We start from the raw sequence: 14,320 nt of genomic DNA on the forward strand, positions 1-14,320 counted from the left end.
TGTGCATGGGGTCGCTATGAGTCAGAAACGACTCGACGGCACTTTAACAACAACAACAACAACAAACAAAAATGATTAGTAAATAGCACACTAAAGTTAGAATTGGCCTCTTTTGAAAATGTAATTTTTTAATGTTTATAAATGGTGGGTACTTTAAGATGATATGCAAAACTTTTCATTCTACTTTATTCTCATCTGAGTTTATAATTCTCCCTCTCTAGTATCTGATCTGTCCCACCCATTCACCATGCAAAAGAAAACGAAATGCTAAGTTATTAATTGTATTCACATTTTTAATATTTAAGCCAAAATCTAACAAGTCACATAGAATTTAATAATTTAAACATATGAATCAAAGATGAACTAGTACTGCACTTAGGCTTCCCAAAATCCTATTTGATATATTTCATAAAGGCTGGAACTTTTGTGATTGAAACCAGAAATCTCTAATGAGTCTATGAGTGAGAATCATGTCTGAATAAAATCTATATCCTACACTTGCTCAAGGAAAGATCATAAATTTAAAAGAAAAATTCTTTTAAAAAAATTCGAAACTCTCCTATTAGTAGTTTTAATTCGATAAACCAAACCAAAACCAAGCTCACTGCATGGAGTGGATCTGACTCACAGTGACCCCTCCCTGCATTTGCGAGGCAGTATTGCTACAGAAGTAGACTGCCCAATCTTCCTTCTGAGGAGTGGCCAGTGGGTTTGAACCGCCAGCCTTCTGTTGATAGTCATTATAAACGTGTATTTATATCATACCTGAAATGAACACATCAATGTTTCATCCACACTCATCATTCCACCAGCATTATCAAACTCGCCACAGTAATTTGGGGCTGAGAAGAGGGTTACCAATTGTCGTTTAGCAAAAAATTCATATCCATCTTCAACCACCTGTCAAAGGAAATGTCAAAAGAAAAACACACTGAAATGTATTTATGGTAATTCCTAACCACTGAAATTCATGTGGTAAAGAAAAACCCAGAAGAACCTGTTTTGTGATTTTTATTTTTTAACTTTGCTTTAGAATATTAAATTTGGTGTACCTTTTCCATAATGCTAAGAATTTAGCTTAAATGGAACAATGATAAACTCATTATTACTGAAAGGTTTAAAAATCAAACCATCTTCAAGGCACCCCATAAAACTAAAACAAACTACGCTAATAGTGTCTGCATGGAGTCAGGACATAAAGTACTTCTTTATGATGGCATTGAGATCAAACCACAGAATACTTATTTCAGTGAACAGCAACCAGACAACGAAAGATAAGTCTTTTCCCAAGTTTTCTCTTGCTCCATTTTATAATTTTCTGTTAGTATTATACAGTTATGCACTGAAAAGATAGATTATGCTTCTTTAAAAATTAGAGGCCTATAGATCAAATTTTTATGTTATTTTCCTTACTTAACAAGATTTATAGAATCTGCTGTCAATTCCTGAGTAACTTCATCAATTTATATTTCTCAGCTCTATAAAACTTAAAAGGTAGTTAAAGACATGTAACATTTTATATTTATTTGCAGTAGGCAAGATTACTTTTTAAAATCCATTTTAGGTGTCCTTTGTTAAATAAACAGTTAAAACATCTACTACTAACCAAAAGGTTACAGGTTTGAGTCCATCCATGGTTACCTCGGAAGAAAGGCCTGGTGATCTACTATGCAAAAATCAGACATCAAAATTCCTATCAGTTACCATGTGTTGGAAGAAACGACCTGACAAAAGGTTCTGGTTGGTAAGCAAAATAATCTTATGATAATTTCTTGTTTCAACACAAGAAAGCACCTCCAAAATAACATATTGTTGTGTAACTCCCATCCTCAGTAGCAGATACATATGTCTGTTACATAATTAAATGCATGATATAATTTAGATATTAACCTTTTCTATTATGATTTTTACCTATCCCCAAGTGTAGTGCTTGGCACTTGGTACATGTTTCTTAGGTTATTCAATTCATCCTTTCAAACATTATTAAATGTACTTTTCTTCTTCCTAAATGGAAATATTTGTAGTTTCCCACTGTAAGTAAAGATAACACATTTTGAAAATAAGCAGAATAGGATTTTGGAGGTTTCTGGAAAAAAAAAACAAACCAAAAACTAGCCTCAACTTTTGAAAAGACCAGTGACTGGAGATCTAAAAAAATGGAGATTTAAAAAACTAACATCAGTGGGTATCTTAAGCTAGGATTATTTAGTAACTGTCTCATGTTATTTAATAAAAAATATGTTTTAATTATCAAAGTCCCAAAAACAAAGATTTACTGGTTAAAAGCTCAAAGCAAGGGATCTTGGGTCATGATTATTTTAACTAAACTAGGAAATCCTGCTAGGGAAGAAACATGTCATATACACTTGTGCAGATAATGAGAATCACCACTTTAATTCAATTACTATTAGCATTTTGCTACAATTGTTTCATTTGTCTCCCCCTTCCCTCACTTTTCTTACTCTGCTGACATTTTTTTTTTTCTTTTTATTTATTGTGATTTGGGTGAAGATTTATAGAGCAAATTCACTTTCCATACAGCAGTTCACATATACTTTGTCTCATGTCATTGACCACAGTTTACCACAATGCAACTCTGACATATTTTAAAGTAAATCTCAAACATGCTGTTTTACCTCTACATAAATATGTATTTCTGAAAAAAATGTAGACATTCCTCTCACATAAAAATAATGCAATTATCACAGCTAGATCAATGATTCCTTGGTATCTAATCTATTTCCAGTTATAATCAGATTTCCTCAACTGCTGCAAAATTCTTTTTGTTCTTAAGTCATTTAACTTTCTTGGATCTGAGTTTACGCAAAATAAAATGAGAAGACTTAGTATGATGTTAATAATTATTAAAGTATCTTTTTATATTATACCTGATGAGCTCGACAAATCAAGTCCAAATCATGACGATTCAGAAATTTACTGACAACATCGGCTCCAAAAGTGAAGGAAACACCACGATCATTTTCCCCCCAGCCTTGCACATCCTTATCTGGGTCAGACCATAGCAAATCACAGAGCAATCCTCCAAAGAATAAAAATATAGGAATTAAAAAACAAAACAAAAAATCCCCAAATTTATAAAGTATATCTAATATCACATTTCAATTCTTTTCCTGCTCTCTCACTCTTTCATTTTTTTAACAGAAACAATCAGTTGTTCTCCAGTATTCCAGTCTATTGAACTTCTCCCACTCTTTGCTAAAGCAATCATATGAATGTAATCTTGCTTGGCTTTTTAGGGAAGTGTTTTCCAGCCCTTTCCACACAGAGGAAATATTAGTATGGTACGTTTTGAGCACAAAAGGTACACGAAAAATGTTGCTCCTCTTGTGTGTGTAGTTTCTCCATACAGATAACCAATGAACGAAACAGCATTTCCTGAAGAGGCTCTCCTTTCCCTACAGATCTATACTGTTTCTGGGTTGTGTAATCCACTCTATCAGCCTGTTTTTATCTATTCCTCAGCCACTAACACAGACTTACTCATTAGAATTTTTAAATAACTCTTTATATTTAGCAGGGCTTATGTATCACCACTTAATTTTTTCCCTTTGGGATTATCTTGGTTATTTTTGATCCTTTCCTTTCTCACATAAACTTCTGAATCAGCTTGTCTAATTCCATGAAAAATGAGATTTCATTGGAATTCTATTTGATCTACAGATCAATTTGAGGATGAAAAACATTTTCCACTGAGGCCTGAAATTTTAAAAACACATTAGGAATGACACAATCAAATGAAATCCATGGCTCTGGTAATGCTTTGGGTAAATGTTAAGTCAAGGTTAGAAATATTTATCTATGAATTTCATCATACTAATTAATAGCAGAGGAAATTTTAGCAGGGACTTAAACCACTTTTGGAATATAAAATGGAAAAAAACCAGTAAATGAACTCTGGGAAATCCAAACATTTAATGGGCAGGCAATGGAGAGAGGATGAGCAAAAAATATTAAGAAATGGTCAAAACAAAAGAAATTAGAATAAAGAATTTTCTAGAAGTAGGAAATTGTTAACAGTTTTAAGTGTCAAAAATGAATGGTGTAGGATGAGGACCCAAAATTTATCACTTATAAGTGCAACATCAGCTTAATGAAAGCAGCTTCCTGATGACTGAGGGGGAAAAGAGTGGGTAAAGTCAAACTGGGATTAAGTAGTGGGATTAAAAGGAAGTGGACATTGAGACAGTATGCTGAAGTACTTTTTTAAGAACTATGGTGCCAAGGGAAGGTGGGATAGTGAGAAATCAGCACACTGTTATTTTTTATAGAATGAGTAAATTTTAAGATGTTTTTGGTAACTGTTGTTGTTATGTGCTGTCGAGTTGAACCCGATCCACAGCAACTCCTCCTTGGGTTTCCCAGGCAGTATCACTATGGAGGTAGACTGCCCCATCTTCCTTCCAAGGTGGGTTTGAACCACCAGCCTTCTGGTTAGCAGTCAAATGCCTTAGGCACTACGCTACCAGAGCTCCCTTGGCATATGCTGTTGTTGTTATACGCTGTCGAGTCGGACCCGACTCATAGTGACCCCTCCTTGGGTTTCCAGGGCAATATCACTACGGAAGTAGATTGCCCCATCCTTCCGAGGAGTGGCTGGTGGGTTTGAACTGCGAGCCTTCTGGTTAGCAGTCAACTGCCTTACGCACTACGCTACCAGAGAAACCTCTATAATATAGCTTAGCAGGAAAGGAGATCTTTATTCTGACTCATAATATAGTTTGTCTTTCTAAGGAACTGTTTAAAGTCCTTTGTAGAATTGGTAACAAGATACTCTTAATTTCTATTGATATTCCTTAAGAAATTTTGCTATTTTTTTGGGGGGCAGTGATTTGGGTAAAAATTTACAAAGGAAATTCATTTTCCATACAACCGTTCATACACATTTTGGTTCATGACACTGACTGCAATCCCCATTATGTAACAGCTCTCATCTTACTTCCTCCCTGAGTTTACCTTTTCCTTGTGTCCTCCTTTCCTATGCATACCTGCCCTCTGAGCTAACTCCATGAACAAATACTGCCCTTTTGATCTTCTGTGGTTGATTGTTTTAAGGAGTGTACCTACCCAGTATAAAAGTTCACCTTATATACCTGTCTATTATTTGGCTGTGAGCGGGGTGATTTCAATTCCAGGCTTGCTATGATGTTTTAAGAAAGGATAATTAGTCTCCATTTACAAATCTTTTCTGGTTGAAGTTGATTCTTTAAAACACACACACACACACACATACACACACAAGCTCATACTTTGTTTCCGTAGATTCCAGTGAGCAGAAAGCCACTGTAAGAATATATAATTTCAGTGTGAAAATAAAACTGAGTAAAACCAGAATGTATTTGCTTTAGGAATTATCTGGGATACATGACAATCGAGAGGTATAAATAATCTTTATGGAAGAAGAATGCCACATCTTTCTCCTACAGAGTGGCTGGTGGGTTTGAACCACTGACTTTTTGCTTAGCCACTAAATGCTTTGGAACTGTGCCATGTGGGCTTCTTTTAGTACATATGTTGGTACTCACATATGAATAATTACAATTATTTTAAAGCTAAGAAAAAAAATCTGGGTATGTAGCAACTGCAGATTATCATTCATTTATAAAATTATATTTGGCTCATTTATTAACCAATACAACATTTTATCCCCAAGTGGAATTCTATCTGCTTTTATTCTGAGCTGTTTTTATCTAGGAATTATATTGAATGCCCAAACAGTCAATATTCACAATAAAAGCTCTAAAAATGGAAAACATTGTTGATGCAGAGGCACAAAATAGAAAACTATTAGATGATCTAAAAGATAAATAGGAGCTCTAGTAGCATAGTGCCTAAGGCACTTGACTGCTAACCAGAAGGCTGGGCAATCTACTTCTGTAGTGATACCACTTCGGAAACCCAAGGAGGGGTCGTTATGAGTCGGGTCCGACTTGATGGCACGTAACAACAACAACAAAAAAAGGTACATATATCAACTAAGAAAAAAAAGATGATTTTAATCGAAAAACTTGTGACTAATTTAACAAATTTTTGAAGAATATAAATAATGCAGATTTAAATAAAGGAATGTGGAGAGACAGGGAGGTAAGAGGAAGAATCAGTAGGAAGATCTTTTGTGATAAAACTCTTGATAGAACAATATTGTTATTGAATATAAAACTTAAAAATTTTGCACTTAGGGAATGATTAATGCAAAGTGAAATGTTATTATACATTACTAAAATAATGTCCAGTTTATTCACTATAAAAAAAAAGAGCTCAATCATTCAGTACTCATGGAAGCAGTAGTCAAGAAATCAAATGTCACATTGCACTGGGCAAATGTGCTGCAAAAGATCTCTTTAAAGTTTTGAAGAACAAAGATGTCACTTTGAACATGTAAGGCGCACATGATCCAAATGCCATGGTATTATCAATAGCCTCAGATACATGTGAAAGCTGGACAATGAATAAGGAAGACCACAGAAGAGTTGATGCCTTTGAATTGTGGTGTTGGCGAAGAATACTGAAAATATCATGGGCTGCCAGGAGTACAAACAAATCTGTCCTGGATGAAGTGCAGCCAGCATGCTTTTTAGAAGAGAAAATAGCCAGACTTCGTCACCTACTTTGGTCATGTTGTCAGAAGGAACCAGTCCCTGGAGAAGGTAAAGTGGAGGATCATAGAAAAAGGGGAAGATTCTCAAAGAGATGGAATGACACAGTGGCTGCAACAATAGTCTCAAGCATAGTAAGGATTGTGAGGATTGCACAGGACAGGGCACTGTTTTGTTCTGTTGTACACAGGGTTGCTATGAGTTGGAATCAACTAGATGGCACCTAACAATAACAACATTATTTACTACATGAACTAATGTTATTCTCACTAGATATAATTAGGTACAAAGGGTAAAATATGCCAGCATTTCATGAAAAACAATCAAACTTCCCTATACACTTACCTGTATCAGGGACATCAGTGGGTCTCATGATTCTTCGAATCTGCTCCATAGACTGCAGGTCTGGTGATAGTCCTATTAAAAAAAAAAACATATTAAACACATCTAAAAAAATCTTAACAATTAACCAATAAAAAAAGCATGTAATCCAGTTGATTAATTATTTAAAATTAAAGATACTTGAAGTGTTTCCTTTAATGTTGTCTTGAAGGTCAACATACTGAGTTATTATGAATCCCAGCATGATAAGATGACAATGATTAGGCTGTCAACATGGATTGATTTGTGTCTCCCCAAAATGTGTTAACTTGGCTGGGCCACAATTCTCAGTGGTTTGTTGTCATTATTAGGTGCCATCAAGTCTGTTCTGAGTGACAGCAAACCTATGTACAACAGAACAAAGCACTCCCCAGTCTTACACCATCCTCATAATCATTACTATGTTTGAGCTTGTTGTTGCAGCCAGTTGTCAATCCATCTCATTGAGGGTCGTCGTCTTTTTTGCATAGTATCCTTTTCTAAGAATTGGTCCCTCCTGATAATATGTCCAAAGTACACGACACAGTCTTGCCATCCTATTTTTTAAGCAGCATTCTGGTAATACTTCTTCCAAGACTGATTTGTTTGTTCTTCTGGCAATCCATGGTATATTTAATACTCTTCACCAATACTGTAATTCAAAGGCATCAATTCTTCTTCAGTCTTCCTTATTCCTTGTTTGCTTTTGCAAGCATAAGAGGTGACTGAATATACACGCCTTAGTCCTCAAAGCGACATCTTTGCTTTTTAACATTTTAAAGAGGTCTTTTCCAGCAAACCTGCCCAACACAATATGTTGTTTGATTTCTTGATTGCTGCTTCCATGGGCATTGATTGTAGATCCAAGTAAAATGAAATCTTTGATAACTTCAATCTTTTCTCCATTTATCATGATGATGTCTACTGGCCAATTGTGAAAATTTTTGTTTTCTTCATGTTGAAGTGAAATCCATACTGAAGGATATAGTCTTTGCTTTTCAAAAATACGTACTTCAAGTCTTCTTTACTTTCAGCAAGCAAGGTTGTGTCATCTGCATGTCACAGGGTGGCAAGAGTCTTCCTCCAATTCTGATGCCTCATTCTTCATATAGTCCATCTTCTTGGATTATTTGTTCAGCATACTGATTAAAGAGTATGGTGAAAGGATACAATCTGACACACACCTTTCCTAATTTTAAAACATGCAGAATCTCCTTATTTTGTTTGAACGACTACCTCTTGGTCTATGTACAGGTTCCTAATGAGCATAATTAGGTGTTCTGGAATTCCCATTCTTTGCAATGTTATTCATAATTTTTATGATCCACACAGTCGAATAATCTCTGCATAGATAAAATAAAATACAAATAGACATCTTTCTAGTATTCCTTGCTTTCAGCCAAGATCCACCTGGTATCAGCAATGACATACAATGTCTTCTTCTGAACGCAGCTTGAATTTTTGGCAGCTCCCTGTGTACTTCTGCAACTGTTTTTGAGTTATTTTAAGCAAAATTTTACTTGTGTGCGATATTAATGATACTGTCTGAAAATTTCTGCATTCTGTTGGATTATCTTTCTTTGTAATGGGCATAAACATAGATCCTTTCAGTAGGCTGGCCAGGCAGCTGTCCTCCAAATTTCTTGCTAGATTCACACTTTGTACATTCCACATTCTGAGTATTAAGCGATGTTTGCAGCTGTTTCTTCTCATTTTGAGTGGTATAATATCAGCAAATGAAGGTCCTGAAAAATACTTCATCCACGTTATTAAGGTCAACTGTACTTTCAGGTGGCACCTCTTCTCCTTGTCGTATTTTGAGTGCCTTCCAACCTAAGAGGCTCATCTCCTGGCACTATATGAGACAATGTTCCATTGCTATTCATAAAGTGTTCACTGGTCAATTATTTTAGAAGTAGATCACTAGATTTTTCTTCTTTGTCTTCATCTAGAAGCGCCACTGAAACCTGTCCACCATTGGTGAACCTGCTGGGGATCTAAAATCTAGTGGCATAGCTTCTAGTATCGCAGCAATACGCAAACCACTACAGTATGACACATTGACAGAAGAGTGCTGAGTCACTGGTTTGGCAGTTATGTAATGATATAATAATCCCTTATGATGTGATCAATCAGATACAAAGGGGTTAGGGTGGGATGTAACACCGTACTTAGGTTGCTACCTGATCTCATGAAAGAAGAGTTTCCTTAGGTCATGGCCCTCTATCACCTTTTATCTTAGGAGTCAGAAAGGAGCAGAGAAGGAGGGACCTATCACCAAGAAAGAAGGGTAGGGAGTGGAATGCATCCTTTGGACCTTGGGTTCCTGTGCTGAGGAAACCCTAGACCAGGGGGAATACTGATGCAAGATGCATGCAGATCTCTAAGAACGCTGGGCTCACAGATGTTGAATATAGACAAGAATCTTCCCCTAAAGCTGAGAAAGAAAGAAAGCCTTCCCTTTGAGCTAGTGCTCTGAATCTGGACTTCTAGCTTCCTAAACTTTGGGAGAATAAATTAGTGTTTGTTAAAGCCATTCAGTTGTAGTATTTCTGTTACAGCAGCACTAGATAACTAAGACAGTTTTCTCACCAGGGAAATGAAATCTCCTTCTATCAAATCATTTCCCAAGGAAACAAACCCCACAATTCTTCTTTCCTTCCAACCATTCCCAGACTTTCATAAGAACATATTCAATTCCAATCCTTCCTGTCACTTTTGCCACTTCTTCCTTATTACCTAACCTTAAACATTTTGATTTCCAAGTTAAAGCCCCATCCCACCTTTGTACAACAGACTCCAACATGCTCATTATCTTCTTCATAAAGGATAAACTTGATCAGAAGGTGAAACCAAGGAAAAGTACATGAAAATACTCTGCACTCTTTAAAGTGGCACATAAATAACTATATATTAATATTTAAATATATTACGTATTAACATTTCTTTCTGGTAGGCAATCCAAGTATTATCATAAGGAATGAGGTTCAACAGTCAATTTCTTCAATTTCTACATTTTCATTCTGAGCTATAAAGATGTAAGAGCTACAATTCCTTAAATATTTTAGTATATACTGGAAAACATGCTTCCATTAATATAGTGTTCTGTTAGAGAATAAACCATTTATTACCTAATGTCTAGACAAGTTCATCTATCGTAATATTTTTTGTCTTCAATCCTTCCTGTATGGTCAAGAAAAACTATTTTCTTACACTATTTTCATAATTAAAAACTCAAAGTAGTTATTAAACCACTCAACAAATTCCTTTGCATAGTGTTCAGATTTTCCTTTAATCCAATCTCTAATTTATCTCAACAGGTACCTGACATTCTAGTCAGGTTAGTCCTTGTAGTGTCCCTGAACTAGACAACACAGCCATAGTTCTCAAGTCTATTTCACCTTTTCAAAATCTAAGTGATCCCATAGGACAGAGCAGAATACTGTACGATAGTGTCTCTAAGGCTGTAAATCTTTATGGAAGCAGACTGCCACATTCTTCTCTCACAAGCAGCAGTTATACCACTGACCTTTTGGTTAACAGCTAAGCACTTTAACCACGGCACCTCCAGGATTCTATTTATCCACTAAAGCCCATGCTCCCTCCGAAAATTCTCTCCCTTTCCTGACTTATAATTAACTGTCCTTACAAGTACTGACATAATTAAATCTCCTTTATTACTCAACATTTGTTTGATAAACATAATTCTGTTGATAAATTTTTTAATTTCCTCCAGATGTCCTGGCCAAATACTATCCACGTTTTCACTGCACCTAGTTAAGTAATAGACACACATCAATTTTCGAAATGAACTTTCATATATTCAAATTTATTCCACAAGCCTTATGGAATAATAATTAACCATTCTACCAAAAAATTATTTTTAGGACTAATGTAGGCATATCACATAAAGCCTGGAACTCAGCATGTATGAATATTAAGCTCAATTATATCTGAATTCTGTTGAAAGATATTTAATACAGGAACATAATGACACTCTCCTATTTACTGATAGCAGGGTTATCTTTCTGTCAAGATTTGAGGCTAGAAGAAAAAGGAAAGACATTTTTCAAACAAAAGTTTAGCTGTTCTAACAATGTGGAACAAAACTCAAAATCATAAAAAAAAAAGGCCAGGTTTACAGGTCTGATAGAGCCTGGTGAGACCCCCAAGACTATGGCCCCTAACCACCTTTCATGTCTAGGACTGAACTTACTCTGGTGGCTTCCAGCCAAAGAATAGATAAGGCATATGGGGTGAACATTTATATTAGGTAGATAAATTCCTTGGAGCAATCAATCATGGAGAGATCAATCATGAGAAAACAGAAGGGCAGTGTTTGCACAGGGAGACAGCCCAGGGGGTGGGAATGCATGGGAGGGAATGACACAAGGAAGAGGTAACTATGGGGAGGAAGTGGGAAGAGAACTTTTACATTGTGGGAAATTGCAGTTAATGTCATGATACAAAATGTGTATGAACTGCTGTATGGAAAATGAATTTGCTCTGTAAACTTTCACTCAAATCACAAAATTTTTTTTTTTTAAAAAAATTTAGGTGTCCTCATGTGAAATACTTTAAAGGTTAAATGTTAAGTTTTCATATTTATGAATAATCATGATCTAAAAGAGGTTTTAGTTATGTTTAAAGCAGTTTTTAATAATTTGAGTTTTCACACAAGAACTATTTTATTTTCCTTTAGAATTTTAATTATTAGAGATAGTGGAAGATGGTAGGAAAAACCAATAAAGCAAATGCATTAGTTTACCTCCATGACAACAGAATATCTTCTCATCCACAATGGCAGCTATAGGCAGACAGTTAAAACAATCGGTGAAGGTTTTCCACAATTTAATATTAAACCTTCGTTTGCCTGTAGAGTAAGCAGATAAATAAGAAATAATAAACTACCTAGCTACAAATATTAATATATTAATCTATGTATAATTATAGCATGGCCAGATCTAAAAAATTAAACTGTTTTTTTCTTTAAGCGTTAACTTGTATACATTTTAGAAAGTAATAAATATAATAAACATTCATCATGTTCAGTAAATTTTAAAGACTTTCAAAGAGTGTGCTAGGTGTTTTATGAAACAAAAACACAGAACATTTTCTCTTTTAAGATTATAACACAGCAATTTTGAAATAGTTCAACAGACTATTTTTTTCTTTCAACATTCACCATAGTTTTTTTTTAAGATAATATGTACTTTCTATGTTTGTGTGCCAATTGTTCCCTCTACCCAGGAGGTATTTCTGTATTTTTACAGCAACATGTAGAGAAAAAATTAGTATAGTGACACTTCCTACGATAATACCTCCAGCAGGGAGAGAGTGACTGGCAAACAAATGTAGAAGGCATGTTATTTGCTGGGGGGTGTGGGGGTTATGGAGGATGAGGACAGGACCCAGTACACTAGATAAATACCTAGCCAAATAAGTAAGCAGAAGAGAAAGGGGGTATCTCTGGAGACTGTCCACTTGGCACCACTGTACTGAGTAACACAGTGTAAACTTACTGCCAAGAAAGGAGAATTTCTAAGTGTTTAACTGGTATTCACTTTTGAGTGAGTGAATTAAAAATTGTCACTAGAACAAGTATAGAGACAGAAAGGCTACGATTTTCCTATACTCTAGCACAAACAGGTACGACAAAGACAGTGTCAAGTGTACGTAAACCTCTTGAGAATTACTTGATTTTCACAAATTTGGCAATATGCTACATCAATAATCCAAAGGAAAGATTTAAAACACAAATACGAATTTCTTAGGTTTTTAGGCCATAGATCGCTTCTCAATGAATACGTATAATTCAAAGCAGAGTTTAGAAGCTGATTTTACATACATGATTTCATTGATGTTAGTTTTACCTTCAAGAAGGCTGACTATTCAAGCCTTTATTTCAACTTTGAAGAATATATCCCTATTTCTGATGTAGCTTTACAAACATGATTGTAATTTGACATACTATAACCCACTTCTCACCTGGGCTGATTCAAACATTATATATGAGGATAAAAATGTGATGTAAGATACAGAATCAGTTACATTAGTATATAGCTCCATAAGAATAGATATCATCTGTCTACTGCACTCTTGCATTCCCAGTGTTTAGAAGAGTGCCTAGCATATACCACGTTCTCAAACAGTTGTCAAATGAATGATTATACAGATTGGAGATACTTCACAGTATTAATAGGACTATACAATATAAAATGATGGGAAAAAAGTAAAACCCTATTCTAATAGGGGAAAATTCAGCACTAAAAAAGAGTAAATTCAGTGTAATTTAAATTATTGTAATTTATTCTAAGTTGTAATTAACCAAATATACGCTCCCATATTCTATGTAGCAAACCCAAAAGACCAAGAAAACACTACTGCTATACAACAGCAAATTAGTGGTGGTGCTGTAGTTAAGGCATTCCAGCTGCTAACCAAAAGGTAAGTGGTTCAAACCCACCAGCTGCTCTGTGAGAGAAAGATGAGGCAGGCTGCTTCTGTAAAGATTTACAGCCTTAGAAATCCTATAGGGGTCACTATGAGTCAGAATTGACTCAATGGCAGTGATTTTTGGTTACTGGTGAAAAGGAGTACAATAAAATAAGGATACTCTAGATTATGCAATATTCTTGTTTCTCTTGGTTTACAGATATAGATCACAATTCTAATAATAAATTTTAAATAGTTTCACAGAACTTTGTAATAGTTCTTATGACACAGGGTTGGTAAGTGTTCCTCTGATACCACACAAGAATGCTGACAGCTAAGACCTTAATGGATTCTAGAAAACCAGACGCCAATGCCTTTATTGCTCTCTGCTTCACCAGAATATTTTGACATGCAAACTAACTAATAGAGGTCCCTTTCAGATGAATAAGCTGTAGTCAAGCTGATATAATATTATCAGAGAGATCCCAAGGAAGTAACTAATAACATACATGTTTTTCAGTTTCAGGTTCCTTGTTTGTGAAACACTCTGTCTTTGAGTCTATGCCTAATAGATCGTATTTTGAAAAACTCCGAATCAAAGAAATTCTTTTCAATTGGAAAATTATTTTGGAATTTTCTATTAACTACTAAGTTTTTAGTTTTACTTACATTCATCATAGAATCCATAAATGCGATTAATGCTAGCACACTCATGGTTTCCTCTTAAGAGAAAGAAGTTCTCTGGATATTTGATTTTATAAGCCAATAGCAAACAAATGGTTTCCAAAGATTGTTTTCCTCTGTCAACATAATCTCCTAAGAAAAGATAGTTGGCTTCTGGTGGGAAACCTCCATATTCAAATAATCGCAGTAAATCTGTATACTGTCCATGGATGTCTCCTAAAAATAGA

The 14,320-nt window shown here is 35.1% G+C and overlaps 1 protein-coding gene across 1 annotated transcript in view; it reads right to left on the minus strand.

The window, feature by feature from the left end:
- Positions 1-14,320, minus strand: part of PPP1CB (protein phosphatase 1 catalytic subunit beta) — a 43,890-nt gene that overhangs the window by 3,602 nt on the left and 25,968 nt on the right. Inside the window, exons 4-8 of the mRNA XM_042780682.1 lie at positions 14,079-14,309; positions 11,743-11,847; positions 6,960-7,031; positions 2,889-3,040; positions 766-900 (exon numbers count right to left, since the gene is read on the minus strand). Coding sequence (XP_042636616.1) covers positions 766-900; positions 2,889-3,040; positions 6,960-7,031; positions 11,743-11,847; positions 14,079-14,309 — 695 coding nt within the window. The remainder of the gene's footprint in view (positions 1-765; positions 901-2,888; positions 3,041-6,959; positions 7,032-11,742; positions 11,848-14,078; positions 14,310-14,320) is intronic.

The sequence above is a fragment of the Orycteropus afer genome, unplaced genomic scaffold, assembly GCF_000298275.1.
Source record: "Orycteropus afer afer isolate SDZICR_OR568_19922 unplaced genomic scaffold, OryAfe1.0 scaffold00054, whole genome shotgun sequence".
Classification (NCBI taxonomy): domain Eukaryota; kingdom Metazoa; phylum Chordata; class Mammalia; order Tubulidentata; family Orycteropodidae; genus Orycteropus; species Orycteropus afer.